At 37.0% G+C, this 23,573-nt stretch overlaps 3 protein-coding genes and 1 long non-coding RNA gene across 4 annotated transcripts; 1 reads left to right on the top strand and 3 right to left on the bottom strand.

Moving 5' to 3' along the window:
- Positions 1-1,233: 1,233 nt before the first annotated feature.
- On the bottom strand, positions 1,234-1,656 carry LOC102661187 (F-box protein At4g22390). Its single transcript, XM_006580613.1, has one exon. The coding sequence runs from the start codon at positions 1,654-1,656 to the stop codon at positions 1,234-1,236; it is 423 nt and encodes a 140-aa protein (XP_006580676.1).
- A 4,785-nt stretch (positions 1,657-6,441) lies between these two features.
- LOC102660661 (F-box/kelch-repeat protein At3g23880) lies at positions 6,442-7,587 on the bottom strand. Its single transcript, XM_006580610.1, has one exon. The coding sequence runs from the start codon at positions 7,585-7,587 to the stop codon at positions 6,442-6,444; it is 1,146 nt and encodes a 381-aa protein (XP_006580673.1).
- A 5,846-nt stretch (positions 7,588-13,433) lies between these two features.
- LOC121174834 (uncharacterized) lies at positions 13,434-14,059 on the top strand. Its single transcript, XM_041015258.1, has 2 exons — positions 13,434-13,895; positions 14,024-14,059. The coding sequence occupies exons 1-2, from the start codon at positions 13,434-13,436 to the stop codon at positions 14,057-14,059; spliced, it is 498 nt and encodes a 165-aa protein (XP_040871192.1).
- A 260-nt stretch (positions 14,060-14,319) lies between these two features.
- On the bottom strand, positions 14,320-21,928 carry LOC121174933 (uncharacterized). The gene is made up of 4 exons (XR_005891665.1): positions 21,812-21,928; positions 18,437-18,529; positions 18,204-18,259; positions 14,320-14,392 (listed from the first exon to the last, which is right to left on the bottom strand). It is a non-coding gene; the product is annotated as an uncharacterized lncRNA (long non-coding RNA).
- Positions 21,929-23,573: the final 1,645 nt, after the last annotated feature.

The raw sequence follows: 23,573 nt of genomic DNA, 5'->3' as shown, positions 1-23,573 counted from the left end.
ATTGTCGCTCTTGTCATGGGTTATGATGAGGGTGGATGGTGGAGGTTGGGTCGTCGGCAGTTGCACGAGCGATTATGGATGACAAGTGGTGTGGTGGGCGCTAAGGTGGTGAGGCGGCATGCGGCAATGCTGGTAGGGGTTGCACCGAATTTGTTGAAGGCGCAAAGGTGCATGTGTTTAGAGGTGGAGTCAGATCTGGAGGTGGAGGCAGCGTGCAACGTCGGAGGAGGGTGGTGGGGTTGGTGCGTGATGTCGATGGAGTGTGGCAAGGTTGGTGAGCACGGTCGAAGGAGGGAGGCGGGGTTGATGCGCAATGCTTTTTCTTTCGGCTCTCTCTCTCTCTTCCAAATTTGGTTTGAGATCTCTTTTTTTCTTTTTTTCTCCTTTAATTGATTTTGTAATTGTTAATTTTTAAGCGTTAGAAATTGTAATTTAAAATTTGAAAACAGTATTGACAGTTTAAAATTATCACAAATCGTATTTTAAAAAATTTAACAGCTACATCACCTGCTAACAGAAAAATAAAACTTTTAAAATATGAAACAACAAAAACGAAGAAAAGATTTATCAGAGTCAAAAATAAAATTTGGATATATATCAAGAAGCATAAACATATTTAAGCCGAGCTAAAATGATAAAAGAAAAACCCAGATGAAAAATGATCTTGTTTTACTAGATTCTCTTTGAATGAGTTATATAGAAGTAAAAAAAAAGTTAGAAAATGTCCATTTTAATATAGAAAAAATCGATTTGGCTCATTTTCTGCTATTTGATCGATGTTTAAGAGGAAAGTTCGTTGTATAAACAGACTAAAGAAGCCTTTTTTATATTTCAATAAGTGCAATGCAATCAAAATGGGACTACACATAAAAAAAACATAATAACGTAACACAATCACAATTCTAGCATTCTGTAATATATAAAAGAAAATCACAGAACAAATGAGATTACTATCAAGGGAGGAATTAAAAACGCTGTCTTTTCTTTCTGCATTTTGTTTTTAACTTTTTGAAGACCATTCCAGCAATAAAATATTAGAGACAATCAATTTTCCATGAAATTAAACCCTAAGCAATAGCTAAAAGAATAATCCAACAAATTAATCAAACTAAGGAACCACCGAAACTATTCACACTACTACAAAAACGCTCATTAGCCAAACAACAAAATGAAAAAGATTCTGAAATCACTTACATAATTTAACATAAATTCATATAAGCAAATTAAGGTAGCTTAATTTCGATATGGCAAAACCAAGCTTGGAACATAATCATAGGAGTACGGCCAATAATATTTACCATCGAAACCTCCAATATCGTCCATTCTGTTATCTCTCTTATTAACCAGAACAAATTCCTTACGCCCATAGCTTGCCAGCAACATGACATCTTCATCTTCAGACATGAACAAAGGTATCATTAAAGTAGATGGAAATGAAAATTGATCAAGTTGAAGATGCTCATAACTTACGTTCAACAATTGAGTCCAAGATTTTTCAACTCCAAATTCCCTCATTAGCCAAACAACAAAATGGGTTCTCCCATGATCACAAGAAAGACAGAGGTAACCCTTCAAAACCCCAAGACGAGGCTCAGGAAAAGAGACTTCAGACAGACCATCAGGCTTCAACAAATATCTGTATGTCTCATTCTTCATATCGTACGAAAAAATTACTAATTCATATCTCCAAAGATAATCTGAACTCAACTTTCAAAGTGCTAACCAGTTAACGGTGCCATTCACAAACTGTCCATCGCACTGCTGCAGAAAGTGAAAATCAAGGCAAGTTAAAATCTTTCTCCAACAAGTGTCACCCAAACAGTGAACTCTCACCTCCATTCTCTGTGATTTAATATCAGAAAGGACTACGACCACCTTGTAAGTTTCACTCAAATTATCATAGCCAAGAGCACACTTCACATGATACCATTTTGTTTTATAATTGGACGAATGGAGACGTAAGGGTACTGAATCTATGGACATGACCCTTGTGGCTGGGTTCCAAAATCGAAACCAATATTCCTGAAATTCATCCCCAGCAAAAGAATCACGCAAGCAAACCAACCCATTGCAAACACCAGAGACAAGGTAATTGGCATTGAATCAGTGGCAACCATCGTCAACCGTGGATGATGGGTTCTCGAGTAAATGACGTATCGAGCAGGATGCGACACAGGTAACGAGTTTATCATCCTCCGCGTTAATGTCCTTATACATTACTAGGATGTGGGTGTTTTTGGATGACCTATGAAGGTGCAATTTGACGAATGTAGGATGTAAGATAAGGGAATTCCAAGTCTTAGAAACGCACCTGAATTGCATGAGAGCCTTCACCGGAACCCATGACAGAATTTCCACAATGAGTTCCTCAGGGAGTAAAGAAGCATGAGGCATTTCAGGATACACGAGTCCAATGTGAGAAGAAAACCCTAATTATATAGACTTATGGTACCCAATCTTTGAAAGACTAAGAGCAAATACACTGCATTTTACTCCTAAGTATTCCTATCTTTCTTATAACTAAAACCAAGAAAATATTTCTTTCTTATATAGGACCGGATGTAATACTGAGTAAACGTGTAAAACACGGTAAGTGTGCTTGTTTACTCTAAAAAATAAGAAAACATTAAATTGGAGTTTTTTGTCTGGATCTTTAAATTGGAGTTAATTGTATAGGAAAATACATTTAATGATTTTTGAATAATTAATGAGGGAATTAAGGTAGTCATTTAAGAGGATTTAAATTATTAATTTCTCTTTGAGAATAACTTTACTGAAAACTTTGTTTTTTTTTTTCTTTATTAATGAGTTTTTTTTTTCCAAGCACAAGTGCTCTACCATGTGCAACCTTTTTTGTTTAGTTTACCAACAAATTGCTAGTTGAGTTTTGAGTTCAATACTCTACAGCAATACTATGATGATCCAAAAACATTGTTTAATTTTATTTTATTTTAATTTTTAAGCACCATCATTTTATACTATCAATCAACCAAAAATAATATTATTAATTAGTATGATCTTGATTAAAAAAATTAATATGACTTTAAAGATATAATTATTGTAAAGGTTAATAAACTTATATATATGATAAATTATTATGAGTTTAATGTCTATTTTGATATTATAAAATAATTTTATACTGACATCCAATCACAAATCACTATTTAAATTACGTTAAGATCATTATTTAAAAAATTAACAAATTTACCATACATGATAAGTTGTGATGGAATGAATATATAAAACTTTTTACACAATTAATATATAACATTTTAGCTCAATTATTATTAGATTATAATGTGAAAAATCTTTGTATCATATATGCATTAATTTTTTCAAACTTATAGTAAGACCAATTGTTCTAGTTGGAAACGTCCGAATAAAATACATCAACATTTCTTAAAAGTTCTTTAAACAATAAATATTACATTAATGAATGATTTTAAATTATTATAAAACTCACTATATATATATATATATATAGTCTTCATGGACATATAATATGAAAACATTAATTCAATGCATTATATTAAATGTTTTGCATCACTTAATTTAGTTTATAAAAATAAATTTATCTTAAATTTATAACCTTTTTAAAACTATGATTATCATTAATAATTATCTCTTTTAATGTGGGGTATTTCTAATCTAAAAATAATTCATGCAAAAAATATTATAAATTGAATCTTATAAGCAAAAATCATTTTTAATTTGAGTCTTAAAATTGAAAGTATAAAGTAAACATTAAATATTTCTTAATGAAAGTTTTATGATTCTAATTTTTCAGTGTGCTAGTGGGCCCACCATGGACAAATTATATATAAATATGTAAAATAATGATAAAAATATAAATTAAGATAGAAAAAGTTAAGTTTACTAAGAACTAGTTTAGGATTAGAATTTTTATTGATCCTTATGCTATTTTGTTTATCCAAAAAATAAAATATGTAAAATTGATGAAATAAACTTAAGGTACCTACGAGCAGCACTGTTAGGAACGCTGTGAGAGAGAGAGAGAAGGAAAGTATGTTTCTTAAATTCGAGGCCAAGTCCTCCTGACAGACTACACTATTCAGGAATAAAGTTCTTTTTCGTAAGTTTTATTTACGCTGAGATACTTCTTTTATACACGGGTATGTTACGACCATGAACAGCTTTCCTAACTAATTCACGTGCCAATATAACAGACTAACTAACTTGCTGTTAATACAACACGTGGTCTTATTATCACACGTGATTTACAACACGTAATCTTCTAGATGCTTCGGACGTGTGGAACTCCTTTGTCTTTGTGGTACTGGTTCATCGTGGCTGCTATCTTCCTTAGTTGTGTTGCTGCTGCTAACATCATCCGACCCTGTGAAACTCACCTTGTCCTCAAGGTGATGAGCATGGCAAACATCATCCCACTTTTCCCACGTGGAGTCTTCCGGAGGAAGACCAACCCATTGAACAAGAACGAAACGAGTTGGGGGGTCCACAGAGAAGTCCATTCGAGAGTCAAGGATGGCTAGTGGCTCAAGTATAGGGTGTGGGGAGGAAGTATCCGCCGGAAGGGAAGAGGTTGGGAGGTCAAGAGGTCTGTGATGAGGGCGTAGTAAGGAACAATGGAAGACGGGGTGGATACGAGACCCTTCAGGTAGTTGCAAACGGTAAGCAACGCTGCCAATGCGTTCCAGAATGGGAAATGGGCCGAAGTATCGCTTCATGAGTTTATGATGACGCTGAGAACGGAGGGACAGCTGGCGGTGAGGTCTAAGCTTAACATAGACTAACTGGCCGATCTCGTACTGAACATCGCGGCGTTTCTTGTCCGCAAAATGCTTCATCTCGGCTTGTGCTTTGAGGAGTTTGCGGCGAAGGGATTCATGAAGCTCAGCTCGTGAATGGAGAAGGGTGTCAACGGCCTCATTTCGAGAGGACCCCAAGACGTATCCCGGAACGGAAGGTGGGGGTTTCCCGTAGATAACTTCGTAGGGAGTGACCCCAGTTCTGGAGTGTTGCGAGGTATTGTACGCCCATTCCGCGAGGGGAAGAAACTTATGCCATTCCTCTGGGCGTTTGTGGATGAAGGACCTCAGGTACTGCTCGACGCTGCGATTCATCACCTCCGTTTGGCCATCTGATTGAGGGTGGTAGGCGGTGGTCATGCGGAGGGTGGTGCCACTAAGCTTAAACAACTCGCGCCAAAAGGAACTGATAAACACGGGATCGCGATCAGAAATGATGCTGGAAGGGAAACCGTGGAGCTTACACACGATATCCAGGAAAAGTGTAGCTACTTTAAAAGCCGTGAACTGAGTTGGCAAAGCACCAAGATGGAGGCCTTTCGAGAACCTATCGACGACCACCAAAATGACTGTGAAGCTGTGAGAGCTTGGGAGATGGGTGATGAAATCCATCGAGAGGTCTTCCCAGATACCAGTGGGGGGTGAGATTGGTTGAAGGAGCCCAGCGGAGTCACGTGCTTGACTTGTTGGCAGACACGACATTCGCGGATGGAGGACTTAACGTCAGCAATCATGGTGGTCCACTGGAAATTAGAACGAAGATGGTGGAGGGTCTTCTTGACACCAAAGTGACCTCCGAGAGGGGTTGCGTGGTACTCATGTAATAATGCAGGAATGAATGGATTGCGAGAGTCAATCCAGATGGCATTCTTGAAGAAAATGAGCTCATTGGCGATGGTGAAGTGGGGGTGATCCTCTGGGTGAGCCTGAATAGCTTTCTTCTGTGTCTGAAAATCAGGACTAGCGAAAAGGGCCTGTTTTAGTTGAGTGAGGAACTCGTGGTGGGGAACAGAGAGGAGAAGGCACTGGGCTTGTCCGGTGTGATCAATGCGCAAGAGAGAGTCTGCGACAATATTGGAGGAGCCAGCTTTATATTGTATGTCGTAATCAAACCCGAGAAGCTTTGCCAAATAAAACTGCTGTTCTGGAGTTTGAATGACCTGAGACATAAGGTCATGGAGGCTACGGTGGTCGGTGAAGATAGTGAACTTATGGCCAAGTAAGTACTGACGCCATTTTCGGACGGCAGCCGTGATCGCGTGCAAAAAAAAATTGCCGAACAAATGACAATATTATCAAGTGAAGAATTAAAATAACTGTCTTTTCTTTAAAAAAAAAAATATTACAAACCGAAGAATATAATATTTCAGAATCAATTTTGTTTCGGTAAGATCATGTACTAGCTTACTACTATAAATATAAATTAAAATAAATTCATTCAAACCAAAGACATTCAACCATTTGCAATAGCCAATATAATCATCTGACAAAGTAATCAAGCAAAGAACCACCAAAATTATTCATTCTCTTGGTCCCGTCCATACATTTAGTTACAAGGCTTTGAAACCACTTACATGATTAAACATAGATTCAAATAAGCAAATGCAGGATAACTTAATTTGGATACGGAAAAACCAAGCTTTGAACATAATCATAAGAAAAAAAATGAAAATTTGCCGTTCTTGAAAACTTCAGTACACTGTACTCTATTATCTTTCCGATTGTAGACAACAAATTCCTCACCTTCATTGTTTGCCAGCAAAAAGAGATCAATATTTTCAGTCATGCACAATGGTATCATTGGACAAGATGGAAAGTCATGAACTTGAAGATGCTGATAACTTACATTCAGCAATTGAGTCCAAGATTTTTCAACTCCAAAGTCCATCATTTGCCAAACAACAAAATGGGTTCTCCTGTGCTCATGAGAAAGACACATGCAGCCCTTCAAAACCCCGAGAATAGGCTCAACATGAGGGACTTCAGAAAGACCATCAGGCAACAACAAATATTTGTATGTCTGGGTCTTTAGATCATACGAAAAAATCACAATCTCATTAACATTAACATCTTCCCATCGATAATAAGAACTCGACATATGGAGTGCTAACCAGTTAACAGTGCCACCCACAAACTTTCCATCAAGTTGTTCCATAAACGGGAAAACATGACAAGTTAAAGTCTTTCTCCAACGAGTATCACCCACGCTGTGAACTCTCACTTCTGTTCTCTGTAGTTTAACATTCGAAAGGATTATCACCACCTTGTAAGTGTCACTTAAACCATCGTAGCCAAACCCACACCTTGGATACCCACAGACCCAATCATTCCGCCCAGTTTTATATTTGCGCCAATGGAGACTTAAGCGTGGCGAATCTTCGAACATAGTCCTTGTGGCCGGGTTCCAAAATCGGACCCAGTATTCCTCATAGTCATCCCTATCAAGAGAATTAAGCAAGCAAACCACGCCATTACAGACACCAACGACAAAGTGATTCTTGTCGTTGAATTGGTAGCAACCATCGTCAACAGTGGATGATGGATTCTCAAGTAAACGACGTATAGAGCAGGTTGCAGCGAAGGAATAACAGTTATCGTTGTTCCTGTTGTTGTCCTCAAATGTTAATAGGACGTGGGGGTTTTTGGACGACCTTTGGAGGTGCAATTTAACCATGATTGGATGGGAGATTAGGGATTTCCAAGTCTTGGAAACACACCTGAATCGGATCAAAGGCTTCACGGGAAGCCATGACAGAATTTCTACTATTAGTTCTATGGGGAAGGTTTCTTTGGCCATTGTTGACTACAACTTTACTGCTATTCCGAAATGCTACACAAAGACAAAGAGGCCCTGTGAATTTATAATTTTTATAACTCAGTAAAATTTTAATTTGTTTTTGGTACATGAGGAAAGTAAAGAGAAAATTTAGGCATCTTGCTTTTTGATTTAGATTGTAGCAAGTAAAATTTAGAAAGAAAATCTTTAGTTCCTTAAAAAAAAGTGATTTTTCATTTTTAAATCTTTAGGAATAAAGTGATTTTTGATTTTTAAAAATATGATATTTAATAGGGACAAAAATTATTATTTATTTTTTTACATGAAAATTACTATTTAATATTTATAATATTAACACTACTAGAAAATACACTTTCAACATTGGTTATTTAGAACATTCTACATCGGTTCTAAAACTGATGTTGAAAGTGACGATGTTGAATGTATGAATGTTAACATCGGTTTTGGAGAACCGATGTTAACATACATATGACAACATCGGTTCTCCAAATACCCGATGTTAAACACAATGAACAACAACAAAAAAAGTGTAGGCATGATGAACGTTGACATCGGTTTTCCAGTAAAACCGATGTAAATATGTTAGTTTAACATCGATTTTCTAGAAAAACCGATATTAATATATGCCCTTAACATCGGTTTTGCTAGAAAATCGATGTCAACGTTGATGATGCATACACTTATTTGGTGTAGTTCTTTGTGTATAACATCGGTTAATTATAAATAACCGATGTTAATATTCAAATATTGACATCGGTTATTGATAATTAACCGATGTTAATGTACACTAGTTAACATCGGTTTTCTACAGATAACCGATGTTAAATTACAAACGCTGACATTGGTTATACACAAAAAACCGATGTTAATATACAAATGTTAACATCGATTTTCTATTATAACCGATGTTGGTTATGATATTAACATCGGTTTTTGTTAATAACCGATGTTGTTTTCAAATATTTTTTTTTATATATACTTTCTGTTTTTACAGTAAGCCCAAAATTGTATCTGTCAAATGTAATTTCAGAAGGCCCAATTCACAGCAAATAAACATTTTATTCTGCTTTCAAGCAGTTTTAATGATAATAAACATCAAATAATTGATTTATATATTATAAAAGAACTATCAATAAATGAATTGAATGTTCATGTTACATAGAAAATGTAAAAAATGTAAAAAATGTTAAAAAATGTCCCTAAATCCTAGGCCTGATCTCTAATTCGGAGATAAAATTGTGCCCACTGGATCCGCAATGCTTTTAATCTCTTAGGTTCCAATGGTCTAGGGTCGTTAAAATACTGCATGATTAAATAAATCATATTAAGTTAATAATGTAATATAAATTAAAATAAATCGATTTTCTTTGAAATAAACTTACCGCTTCCCAATTATTTGTAAAAGTTCCTAAAATGATGGTGGACATCCAGTGCATGACATAGTAGCCGCACTCAGTAGTTCCTTTTTGTCTATTACACTAAATACATAATGAAATTTGGATATTAATTAAACAACTAGTGTACAGACACATAAAGAAATATATATAAGTAGAAGTTTTATGTAAATGACGTACCTTGACGACAATCCACCTAGCAGGAGCCTTTGATTTAGGTTGTGGAGCATCATCAAGACCCTTGATAGCACTGTTCCATATGAGTAACAATTAAAAACTGGTGTTGTACGTTGAGGTATTACAATGCAAATGTATTGAAAACAACACTAACCTATTAATAATCCCCTTAATGTAGTTGTCTGGCATGTTATGCAATGAACAAAACCAGACAACTAAGTGTTCCTTGGGCAGGATGACCACCATCTGCCAGTGTCCGCTGCAGTGGAACCTAAAATGGGTTAGTACATTAGTAAACATTAATTAAATTTTGTTATTTTGTGACTTACCCATTTAGGTAGGCTCCAAGATACACATCGCGTTGTGAACTCTGCATCCAACTCTTTATGTAACTTTCAGATTCAAACTGCGATTGCCCAAACCTCTGAATGGACTGAGGCTCGAGGAATCCATAGATATCAGAATTCCCCGCTCGCATACATGTTTCAGTGATATGCTTGTTTATGTTAAGTCAAAGTTAAATATTTATGAATTGAAAGCCATAACTTAGGTAAATAAAAGCCTTTTATATAAAGACTTACAGAATCCACAACTGTAACACTGATATGCTGAGACATTGACCACCGTGTGCGATTTCGGAGAGGTCTTCGTGCTTTATGTATAGGGGGAAATCTGGATTAACGACCCCGAACACGGTGGCATCCCATCTAACCTGATAAGGCCTCAAGAAAAGCTCTGGGATGGTCAATGTCATCAGATAAAGCGGATCATCGACCTCCGGATCGGGCTTCAGAGGTGGTTTTGGCGGAGACACAGCTACCTGTTCATGAAACAAAGTTAAATAGCCTAATTTGAAAAGAAGAAACATATAGTAAGGACAATAAGTACCTGCTGTGATAAAGACTTGACCAGATGTGTCGGCCAAGCAAGGAAGGTGTAAAGTGCCTGCCCCACTAAGAAAACCTCATCAGTGGGTACAGGAACTGGAGCATCTGCATCTCTAACCTCCTCCACACTCACCTTTACTTGGCCAGGCAACAAAGGAGTGTTATGAACAACAGTGGATCCCTCATAAACTCTCCCGATGGCAACCAGGCGTGCAGGATCTGCTTCTATGTACAAGCCGCACCTGTCAGAGTCACCGGTCTCAGGATCGTTTCCTGAGGGATCAACACAACTCCCCTTTCTGCTTACTCGAGGACCGGAGGGACCAAGACCAACCACAGGCTCAGGAGGCACTGCAACTCCCTGAGATTGCATCTGCGACTGAAGGTGGCTGAAGGATGCCATGACCTGCCTCGTCACTTTCTCTGTGATGGACTCCTCTAGCTGGTCCCTGATCTGCTGAGTCAGCTGCTGTAATTCGTTCGGAGGCAGGGAGGAAGCGCTGCGGGACGTCCATGGAGCCGATCCAAAGTATTGTTTGATGGTGACACCGGCTCCAGCAGCACGGACACGTCCAGGGTGCTCTGGACATCCAATAGTAGCGGCCAAAACATCCTAACGTCCATGGGGGACGAACAATCCCTGTGTGGCCTGCTCCTCAAACGAATCCTGCACAGAAAACACACAGTGGTACATGGCATTCTCAAAATATTCAAACATAATTGTAATGGTTAGTTGAACATGACTTACAATCTTCTCAGCGATTTCCTTTGCGGCCTCAGTCGTCATCTCCCCTGTCTTCTTCGTGCAGGCCATCTTCCACTTCACGTGGCGTCTGACCGGGGATGGAGGGTCGATGACGCCATCAACGCTTCCTGACTGTGTGGCTTCTTGCATCTTCTTCTTGGTCTTCTCAGCCAGGAGCTTCTGCTCCAAATAATCATAACCCCCACGAGACAAAACGTGGGGGGCAGTATTGTGCTTCTGGATGGCCTGTGCCTTCATGCGCACATCCTGAAAAAATTAGACAATAATGTTTGAAATGGGTAGAATGAAGTATAACAACATGATGTTTAATATGAAAAACAACTTAAATGGCAAAGGAACATACCTCCCAAGAAGGGTCTCTGCGAGTCTGGCAAAACTGGGCCCACTTTTCCTTGCTGATGCCGTATTTGTCACAGACAGTGTCCTCGACACCGTCCTGATCGGCTGCAAGGGCCCATTTCCTCGTGAGGTCTGATTTAAACTGCCTCCATCTCTCCCCCACGGTCTGTAGTAACTTCCTTTTCGTCCTACTGTCAGAAGCCTCTGGGATATCAAATTCCGCCTGACAACATGAAACAAAGTTTATTTGTTACAATAATGAAATTTTTTGGCTATTAATTACACACAATCAAATAAGAAAAGAGAAATACCTGAATATCCTCCCAAATCAGGTCCTTCTGAGCAGTAGGGACCTCCTTCCAGTTCTCGTAGGTGATGTCCACCTTATCACGTGCCACAATCCCCAAATATGTTCTTAATTTCTTCTTGTGGGGACCGTCGGCCTTCCCTGTAGCAGGATCAACATGCACCACTGGTCTCTCAACACCAGGTGGTCTAGTGGACAACGATCGTAGGCGTGAGGCTTTGCGTGTCCGCTTCACGGTAGACATCGAAGCCGATGCGTCCGAAGTAGGAGGAGGAGGAGGAGGAGAAGGAGGAGAAGGAGGAGGAGGAGGAGGAGCAGTAGTGGAGGCAGGTGGAGAACCCATGATCTTTTATACAATAACATACAAAATTGGATTAATGAAAAGAGGATTAGTGATAAGTTTTTTTTGGAAAGCAAAAGTATAAGATTATTAAACAAAACCCCACCACATAAGGAGACAAGACAAATTAACCAAAGGACTTTGAAAGATAGGTAGTTGTGCTTTTTAATTGTGATTTCATCCATGTTTTCTTTGATATTGATTTTCTTAGGACTTCATCCATGTTTTGATAGCATTTGATTTTCTTTTTTGTAGAAAAGAAAGAGGGGAACGAGCAACAATTTGAAGGTTGTACATTCAGGAACTAAACAATTCAAAATAGCTAGTAATAAGAGGGATTTGTTTTTGGGATTTTCTGAGCACCAAGAGCGGCTACGCAAGAAGCTTGCACTTGAGGAGGGAAGGATATTTGCAGCTAATGAACAACTTTCTTAACTATTTGTCCTTCAGATTTTACTGTTTTTTTTCTTATATGTAAATATAAATAATATAAGGTTATGCCATAGGGACATGGTCATTTTTACCCCTAACAATCTTAGAAGTAAATATAGACCATGTTTTTACGCCATACCCTTATACCATTTATATTTACATATTAGCAAAAAGAAACAGTAAAATCTTAAGGAGAGGGATGAACATTCAGGATACTGCTTGTCCTTTATGTGGTGATGTGCAAGAGGAGGTGGGGCATCTATTTTTCAATTGCAAGAAGATACTAGGGCTTTGGTGGGAGTCCATGAGCTGGATTCAGGCTATGGGACCTCTATCAGTCTCTCCAGTGGACCATTTTCTTCAGTTTTGTGATGGTTTTGGAGCTGAGAGAAATCATAGTACTTGATGTGGATGGTGGGTTGCGTTGACAAGTACTATATGGAAGCATAGGAACTTCCTCATATTCCAGAACAAACCTTTCGAGCCGCGGAAGGTCATGGAAGATGCTATGTTCTCAATATGGTCTTGGTTAAAGGCTAGACAAAAAGGTTACAACATCAGTTTTAACCATTGGTCTTCCAACATCTCGGATTCCTTTGGTTAAACCTGTATGGGATAACCTTTTTAGGCAGGGTAGCTTGGGCTTTTTGGAGGGCAGCACCAATGGTGCCTTGTATTTCCTATATCCAGTACCACTTGTACTGTTTTTACATATATTAATATATATCTAATTTTGCCTTCCAAAAAAAAAATATATAGAAGCTACTTGGTTGGGAAGAATAAGGAGCCCACTAATATTTTGCAATATGCTGACGACACGACTTTTGAGGGAGAGGCTCTTTGGGAGAATGTTCTAGTTTTGAAGGCTTTGCTGCGAGGTTTTGAATTGGCTTCTGGATTAAAGATCAACTATGCCAAAAGTCAGTTTGGGATTATTGGAGGGATGGTCAACTGGGCAAATGAGGCAGCCCAACTTCTGAACTGCAGACAAATAGAAACCCTTTTCTATTATTTGGGTATCCCAACTGGGAAAATGGAAATGGGCCCTAGCTTCTGAACAAAAGATCAACTAGGAAGATGGAAGATAGGTTGTGGTGACAGAATTGATTTCTGGCATGACAGATGGGTAGGCGAATGCACTCTTAAACAACAATACAACCAACTTTTCATGATAAGCAGTCAGCAACACAACCTTATTTCAATGATGGGTAATTTCTCCCAGGACAATTGGAGATGGGATTTGCAGTGGAGGAGAAATCTTTTTGATCATGAACATGACTTGGCTGTGAGCTTTATGGAAGACATTACATCTATATGTATTCAGAGAAATGTGAAGGACATTATGATGTGGAAAGCTGAACCTAACGGTGTGTACTCCACCAAGTCAGCTTATAGCCTAATGCTGAAGCTAAATGATTCCGGTTCACAAGACAGGTTTTCTAAACTAATTTGGAATCTGAATATACCCCCAAGGGCAGCAGTTTTCATTTGGAGACTTCTTAAAGACAGGCTCCCCACCAAAGGGAATCTGTTAAGGAGACATGTGAATATTCAAGATGTTGGTTGCCCACTCTGTGGCCAAGGGCAGGAGGAAGTGGGGCATCTCTTCTTTAATTGTAAAAGGACAATAAATATGTGGTGGGAATCAATGGGATGGATCAAGGCTGTAGGACCCCTTCCAGCCTCCCCATTAAATCATTTTGTTCAATTTTGTGTTGGGTTTGGGACAAACACAAATCAGAGTACATGGAGTGCTTGGTGGGTTGCTCTAACTAGCATTATATGGCATCACAGGAATCTTTTGATTTTTTGGTGGGTTGCTCTAACTAGCTTGGGGTTTTTTGGAGGCCAGCACCAGAGGTGCTTGTATTTCTTTTATTCCAGTACCACTTGTACTGCTTTGATCATTTTAATAATATATATATTTTATGCCTTCCAAAAAAAAAATTCATTTCCTAAGGGACTCAATTCCTCATTCATTGAAACCAGTATGCAACATTTTACATCAAACACCAGTATATAACATTTTAAAGCAAACACCACTATATAATATTTTAAATGAAATAGCAGTATATACATGCTAGTTCCTACGTACGTACCTGGAGTTGCTATAACCCGAACGACCTTCAACAACAATGTCAATTAAAAGTAGTCTATGATAACCTGAAAAAAAAAAAACCAATGGTCATGGACATGGCTGACCCATTTGGAGAAGATTTTGGTATTCATTTCAACCAATGGTCATCCAATATCAGAGCAGGATTTAATCATATAGTAAGAAATGGAAGCCATTAAACCAAAGTCAATACTCATGAATGCTAGAACATCCATCAAGAATGATAACAAAGCAGTAATTTCAATTAAATTCATCTTAGTTTTTCTATTTTATAATCACTCCTAGGTTCTGTCAAGAGCAGACTTGATAGATTCCTAGTGTCAGATCAATGGCTAGCCCTATGGCCTGACTCATCCTAGCATGTTCTCCACAGAGATTACTCTGACCATTGCCCTGTAATTTTGAAAACTAAACTGGTTGATTGGGGCCCTAAGCCCTTTAGGGTGCTGGACTTGTGGCTCAACCAAAAAGGATATCAAAAGCTGGTGCAGGAGTCTTGGTCTAAGGATCAGCAGGGTGGATGGGGGGGCATTGTCCTTAAAAACAAGCTGAGAAATCTTAAAAATACCATCAAACAATGGAGTAAAGATATTGCTGATATCAATCTTAGTCGAATCCAGAATTTGAGACAGAAGCTTAATGACTTGGAAACTACAGCTGGTGATAGAGTTTTATCTCAAGAGGAGGTCAAAGTCAAGAAATTACTGCAACAAGAGCTGTGGGAGGTTTCAAATGCTTATGAATCCCTGCTGAGACAAAAATCTAGAGATAAATGGATTAAGGAAGGTGATAGTAATACAGCTTATTTTCACAAAGCTATAAATTTCAGAAGAAACTATAATGCTCTTCAGGGTCTCTTCATTGATGGGAATTGGGTTCAACAGCCTGACCAAATTAAGAATGAAGCTTTTAATTTCTTCCTTCATAGATTTTCTGAAGATAAGAGTTTCAGACCCACCCTTGATGGGGTTTTCTTCCACTCCATTGATCAGAATCAAAGAGAGGGACTCATTGCCCCTTTTTCTGATCAAGAGATTAAAGATGCTGTTTGGAGTTGTGGTGGTGATAGATGCCCGGGTCCTGATGGTTTTAATTTCAACTTTATTAAGGCTTTTTGGAAGATTCTGAGACCTGAATTCAGGAGATTTTTGGATGAGTTCCACTGCCATGGAAGCTTTCCTAGAGGCAGCAATGCTTCCTTCATGGCCCTTATCCCTAAATCAAATCATCCTCAATCCTTAAATGACTACAGGCCTATTTCTCTCATCGGCTGCATGTACAAAGTCATATCCAAGCTTTTGGCAAACAGGTTGAGGACCGTTATTTCGGGTATTGTTGATGAAAGGCAATCAGCCTTCATAAAGGATAGACATATCCTTCATGGAATTCTGATCCTTAATGAGGTGGTGGAGGAAGCTATGAAGACAAAGCAGCCAGTTATGGTCTTTAAAGTGGATTTTGAAAAGGCCTTTGATACAGTATCTTGGTCTTTCTTGGACTACATGCTGTCAAGACTAGGATTCTGTACTAAATGGAGACAATGGATTGCTGCCCGCCTTCAATCAGCATCTATTTCCATTTTAGTTAATGGTAGTCCGACTAAAGAATTCGCTCCTACTCGAGGTCTGAGACAAAGGGACCCTCTAGCCCCTTTGTTGTTTAACTTAGTGGGGGAAGGTCTCATTGGAATGATGAGACAGGCCATTGTAAAAAATCTGTATCGTAGCTACTTGGTTGGAAAACAAAAAGAGCCTATTAATATTCTCCAATACGCTGATGATACTATTTTCATTGGTCAAGCTTCCTTGTAAAATGTTATTGTTTTGAAGCCAATGCTTAGAGGCTTTGAGATGGCCTCTGGTCTAAAAATCAACTATGCTAAGAGTCAATTCGGAATTTTTGGAGATTATGTTAACTGGTCTCAAGAAGCTGCTCACTTTCTGAACTGTAGGCAGATGGGGATTCCCTTCCACTACTTGGGCATCCCCATTGGGGTCAGATCCTCAAATCAGGTGGTATGGGAGCCTTTGATCAGCAAATTTGAAGCTAAACTCACTAAATGGAACCAGAAAAGCTTATTTATGGCTGGCAGGGTTAATCTGATAAATTTTGTTTTGAACGCTTTACCAATCTATCTATTATCCTTCTTTAAGTTACCCCAAAGAATAGCTGATAGACTGGTTTCTCTGCAAAGGAATTTTATGTGGGGTGGGGGGCATGATCAAAAGAAGATTCCTTGGGTCAAATGGGATGAAATTTGTCTTCACAAGAAGGAAGGCGGTTTGGGAATAAAAAATCTGATCAAATTTAATGCTGCTCTCATGGGAAGATGGATTTGGGAATTACATTCTAAGCAGAATCAGTTCTGGGTCAGGGTTATAAATTCAAAGTATGGGGGATGGCCAGCCTTGCAGAATGGCAGAGTCCATTGCTGGGACTCCCATTGGTGGAGAGATCTCAGGAAGATATATCAGCACAATGACTTCAAGATTATTCATCAAAATCTGGTGTGGAAGGCAGGTTGTGGGGATAAAATTCGATTTTGGAAAGACAATTGGCTGGGAGAGGGCTGCAGTCTGGATCACAAATACCCTCAGCTCTTCACCATTAGTAAGCAGCAGAACGATCTTATTTCAACCATGGGTAGCTTCTACCAGAATATTTGGAGATGGGATTTGAAATGGAGGAGACACCTATTTGAACATGAGGAGGGAGTAGCTGTGGCTTTCTTGGATTAGATTAGTGCTTACCCTATCCAAAGTCACTTGAAAGATACAGTTCTGTGCAAATTGCTTTCCTCAAAGGTAGACATATCCTCCATGGTGTAATGATAGCTAATGAGGTCTTAGTTGAAGCTAAATTCAAAAATAACCCCTGCATGGTTTTCAAACTTGACTTTGAAAAAGCTTATGACTCAGTTTCTTGGGGATTCCTAAACTATATGATGATGAGGATGGGATTTTGTGAAAGATGGGGAAAATGGATCCATGGATGCCTTTCTAGTGCAACTATATCAATTTTGATCAATGGCAGCACTACTAGAGAATTTGTGCCTGAGAGGGGACTGAGGCAAGGAGATCCCCTTGCACCTTTCCTATTTAATATAGCAGCTGAGGGACTCACTGGTTTGATGAGGACAATTGTCTCCAAAAACCTTTTCAGCAGCTATAAAGTGGGGAGGCAAAAGGAGGAGATTAACATCTTGCAGTATGCAGATGATACACTGTTTTTTGGAACTGCAACTACAGCTAATGTTAGAGTCATGAAATCTATCCTCAGAATTTTCGAGTTGGTTTCAGGACTCAAGATTAACTATGCTAAAAGCCAATTTGGGTGCTTGGGTAAATCTTTGGACTGGTGCAGGGAAGCAGCTAGCTACCTTAATTGTGGCCAGCTGGAATTTCCTTTTTCTTACCTTGGAATTCCAGTAGGGTCCACCTCTAAAAGCCGGGATGTTTGGCAGCCTGTCATCAGTAAGTTTGAATCTAAGGTAGCCAAATGGAAGCAGAGATGTCTCTCTATGGGAGGCAGGATATTCCTAACAGCCCTTCCTATCTACCTACTGTCATTCTTCAAAATTCCTAAAAAAGTGGTGCATAAGGTAGTATCTATTCCACACTTGGTGTTGGTTAAATGGAATGGAGACAGACTTCCATCTTCAGATTTTTGCAGTGCAAAAAAAAAAACAATCATGCAAGCATATTTGAAAACTTAAAATACGAATAACTCAAGTTAAAATCAATTCATTTTTTACAACTGTGAACAAATTAACTAAGGTACAGTAGGCAAATTTGTTTTCACTAATATTAGTAGGTCATCACCACTGCAGTAGAATTTAAGTTAAACTTAGATAAGTACCTTATGAAGAGGCCAGCTACCTTGTCACAGCTAACAAGTCAGAACTGAACAAATTTCTGCATGTATAATTCAACAAATTTGTTATCAAACTTGTGTGTGTGTCTTTGTATGATGTGTGTGTGTGTGTGTGTCATCAGTGTGTGTCTGTGTGTTTCTATCATACGTGTGTGTGTGTGTGTCATTAGGGTTTGTGTGTGTGTGTGTGTGTGTGTTTCATGACCAATTTTTCTTACTGGCAATTCAGTGGCAGTGTATTGCTTAGGCTTCCGTCGAAATTAAAGGAAAATCAACGAGTCTGACAGAACAACTTCAGTCTTCACTCTTCACTATTACAACACAAAAAAAAAAATTAAACTACTTCAAGGATAAATAAAAGGTTCAGAAGCAGCAGACCTAGATTGTCTAAGCTATTTTATAATGGGCAGCTATAGTTACAATGATGATGAAATGAACTATAGAAAAAACAAGTATAAAATACAGAAGAATAAAAAACAATTAAGGGCAGAACTCAAAAGCTTTTAGCCATGCTGCTTGGAATTTAATCAATGAATGAATCATGTCACTGAAATTTGGAACATAAATGAACTTCTCCCTTACTATCATTCTCTTTCTCTATTTTTTCTCTCTCTCTAGCTGCCTTGGGCTGATGGTGGGGTACCGTTTAGAGAACGATTCTCAGAATTATACCAAATCTCTTCCCAAAGATTGCATTCTGTTGAAGACATGGGGTACTTTTCCGAGCATGGGTGGGAATAGAATTTCTCTTGGAGACGTAATCTATTTGATAGCGAGATGGGGGTAGCATCAACTTTCTTAGAGACTATTACTGCTATCAGAATTTGTGGTACCCTAAAAGATACCTGGCTGTGGGGAGCTAAACCTAATGGCATCTTCTCTACTAAATCAGCCTACAACCTCATTAAAGCAGAGCAGCTTTTGGAAGATCAAGATTCGGGTTTTCACCAGCTTTGGGATCTTAAAGTCCCCCCTAAGGTTCTGTCTTTTGCTTGGAGGCTGCTCTGGGATAGACTCCCTACTAAGGATAATCTTGCTAGGAGACAAATCCAGCTTGACAATGACCTATGCCCTCTATGTCAAACTCAACCCGAAACTGCATCCTATTTGTTCTTCACTTGCGATAAAGTGCTGCCACTGTGGTGGGAATTCTTCACTTGGGTTAAGGAAGGCACAGTTCTACATAATAGTCCCATGGCTAATTTTCTTCACACCTCAACTACAACTGGAGGAAAGAATATTACTAGAAGAAGGAAGACTTGGTGGTTGGCTGCTACAAAGTCAATCAGGCAATCCAGAAATGACTTGGTGTTTCACAATCAGGCGTTTGATATTCATAAGTTGATAGATAATTCTATTTTCCTCACTTGGACTTGGCTCAAGGGGTGGGAAAAGAATTTCTGTGCTCCTTTTCACCACTGGTCCTTAGCAATGTCCTTAGTTTTTGTTTAAGTTTGCTTTGTAGGGAGGGGTTTGTGGGTTTCCTCACGAGGGGGTCATGTTTTTTGTATCCTTTCAGGAGTTTCTTCTCCTGTGTTTCATGTAGTACCCCTGGTACTCTTATCTATTAATATATTTATTCTTGGCGGTTAAAAAAAATGGTCGTGGATCAAAGCAATGGACAAGGATTTTACTCTTCATTTTAACCAATGGTCCTCTAATCTTAAGGAAGGTTTTAGGAACTAGGAGGCGTTAACTTTTAAACTCTTAAACTGTTACAAGAACACAATAAGGGTAAGGGAAACTGTTAAACTCCAATAATAGGCGTTAACTCTTAAACTGTTACAAGAACACAATAAGGGTAAGGGAAACTGTTAAACTCCAATAATAGGCGTTAACTCTTAAACTGTTAGAAGAACACAATAAGGGTAAGGGAAACTTCACTAAGGAGAAGAAGCACAAAGTTGTCACGATGCTCGAGTTAAATATGAGAAACCCTAGCCATGTTTAGTTCACTAAGTGTGCGATACATGAATGCAATCAAATATTTATACTGGATTAGACCAAACATACCTACGTGAGGTGGCAAAGGAGAAGAAGCACAGACTTCTGACGATGCTCGAGTGCGACGAACACGATGCTCGACCTTAGACAAAATGATGGTTAGATGGAGAACATACAGCTTCAAGGTAGATGGAGAACAAAGAGAGCAAGAAAGCTTAGATGGAGAAGAAGACAGAGAGAAGGACAAGACAACACGAAGGAGACGAAACATACCTAGGTATGGTGGCGAAGGAGAAGAAGCAGAGACTTGTGACGAAGCTCGAGTGCGACGAACACGATGCTCAGATGCACACAGGGACGGTTTCGCTAGACGGAGATTAGAAAAAGAAGACAGCGCGGAAGCTTAGATGGAGAAGAAGACACAGAGTGCCAGCTTCTTAGGGCTCACCATATTTTTTAAAATATAACTTCAACATCGGTTTTTAAAAAAACCCGATGTTAACAAAATGATGTTAAGGTTAACATCGGTTATCTAAAAACCCGATGTTAATAAACATATGTTAACATCGGTTATTTAAAAACCGATGTTACTAATAAATGTTAACATCGGTTCTCCAATAACCGATGTTAATGAACTTCGTTAACATCGGTTTTTCACAAAACCGATGTTAACGTATACACGGTATTTACAATTATGCCACCGCGCATATGTTAACATCGGTTTTTTTAACAACCGATGTTAACACACCGATGTTGAATCCGCTTTTTGTAGTAGTGTAAATTTCTTTTGATTGAAAATCTATTGCATTTAATATAATATTTTACGTATTTATGGTATCTCAAATAATATTATATGTATTATTATTATTGAAGTTCACCTTTTGTTTTGTATGGGAGAATTGGAGAATAACCTCTCGCCAATGTCAATAGAGCTTACTCTAGATCTCTCAAGGCGGGGTCCTGAGATTTTTATTGTCTTGGACAAACAAAAAAATTACCTTAACATATGGAAATATTATTCACCTTGAAATTTTTGTTGCAATAAAACTCATTAATAATCTATTTATAATCAAAATTATTTAAAGTAACAATAACATAAATAGTAAAATTATTTGAAACAAAGTAAAATTAATTAATCCATATTGCGACATAATATAACACAAATACAATTATTTCATTTTGAATTTTGATAAACTTTACCTTTTTATTTTGTTGATGATAGTTTCTTAACGAAAATAATCTCTCACCCAACAACAATAAACTCATTCATTGTGTTGTTCTCACTCAATGAAAGTAATCTCTTGTTAAGCAAGAACATCTTGTTAGAAAATCTAAAAAGTCATGATCTTCTCTTAATGTCTCACTAAGTGAAGATCATCTAGAAATGAGAAACAAAAATTCCACCGACTAAAAAAGTTGCAAATCTACTAGCTATAGATCTAGTGCCACTCATGACCCACAAACACTCATAAGCACTTCAATTAGCCCCTCAACACTTATTTAAATTTATAATTGATTAATTTACCTAATAAACCCATTAATCATGCAAAAAAAAAAAACCCAAACCTAGGGTACAAAGGGAGAAAAAGGGAAGAAGAGGGGAAATCTTGCAATCAAAGGGATATCAGTGTACAAGAAGAAAACACTACCTCAAGGATCCTCCAAACCAAGCTTTAGGAATTAGGGTTTGTGATCTTTGTTGCTCCTCCTCTTCTTCTCTACCTCCTTCTTTCGCTTAAATAGTCGTGTGTGTGTGTGGGCTCTTTGGTGGGTCTCTGCCTACTTAAGCCTTTTCTATTCCTACATGGTCTTAATGTAAAAGGGCCTTATCTTTTGAGTATTTAAGTTTGTGCATTCATTTATTGGTTATTGTGAAATTATTAATTATATTTACATCATTATTTAATTACAAATCATTGTTTCAGTTCAATTAAAATAATTATTTTATAAGTCAATAAATTTATTATACATGATGAGATGTAATTAAATAATTATGTAAATTTTTTTACAATGTTAGTATATAAATTTCTTTCTCATAATTTAATACTAGTATGAATTAAATAAATAATAATATTTCTTCGTAACTTTTTAATTTTCATATTTTTAAAGAGTTTTTATTCCTATTTTTGTTTGTCGTGTCTAGTTTAAGATCAGGTTAATTGTTCTTTTATAAACTATACTCTTACTTGTTTCTTTATGTTTAATTAATTTACAAATATATTATTATAGAGTGATAACAGAATTGAAACGACTAAAATAGAAAACTCAACAAATATTCCATTAGAATCAATGAAATTTATAGTATTTTTAAAAATAACATTAGAAGATAAATAAAAGGAACGAAAATAATAATAATAATTTACATTTATTATTATGATTATTATTTAAAAAAAAAGAACAAATATGAATTGCAATTAATAAATAGACTTTTTTTTCTTCTGCTTTTCCTCTTTCATAATTGCTTTAAACGTAAAAGTTACACCCCACTTAATGAACAGATATGAATACCAATTAATATACATATAGTTTTCTGCTTTTACTCTTTCATAATTGCTTGTGACGTAACACTTACATCCAAACATCTAAAATGAAAGTAGCTTAATTTGATTATAAAAAAATATTATTTTAGTATGTCACATAAAAAAATTATATATTTAAAGGAATATAAGATTATAATGTGAAATTTATATATAGTAAATTAAAATCTTGAAAAAAATATTAATGTTAATATATATATATATATATATATATATATATATATATATATATATATATATATATATATTTCCATATATTTTATTAATATGAAAATGACTACTTATTTAGAAAAAATATGCTTTATAAACTACCCATATGAAATCATCAAGTAGTATATTTGAAAGATATATCTATATAAATATTATATTAATAGAATTATTTTAGCGGAGTTATTAATAGCATTAAATTCTACATTAATATTTCTTCTTCCGTTTCTATTTCTCTCTTTATCTCTCTATATAATATTATTTTTAAATATTAATTAATTAACAAAAGATTTAAATGCACTTTTGGTTATTCAAATTTTTCCTTGAACTATTTTGGTCTCACATGTTTGTATTGAACAGTTTTGGTTCCTCAACCTTTACAAATTGTCGAATTTTACAAAAAAAAATTAACAAATTTTATTGATGTACGTATAATGTGACAAATGGTGTAGCATTGACTTGACAAGTAACTTTAATATGACATTAATGTGACAATTGTCATGTATTAATGTGTCAAGTGAATATAAGGAGGGTTTAGGATTTAGATGACGTGTCATGTAATCAAAATTAGAGAATAAATTATAAAAATAACAAAATTTGAATTTTCAACTTTTTTTTTTTACAAAAACCTCTCAACCTTAAACTTCATAAATAATATTTAACTACT

Source organism: Glycine max, chromosome 5 (assembly GCF_000004515.6).
Source record: "Glycine max cultivar Williams 82 chromosome 5, Glycine_max_v4.0, whole genome shotgun sequence".
Lineage (NCBI taxonomy): Eukaryota > Viridiplantae > Streptophyta > Magnoliopsida > Fabales > Fabaceae > Glycine > Glycine max.
The sequence above is the reverse complement of the archived record's forward strand: the minus strand, read 5'-3'. Positions and strand labels throughout refer to the sequence as shown.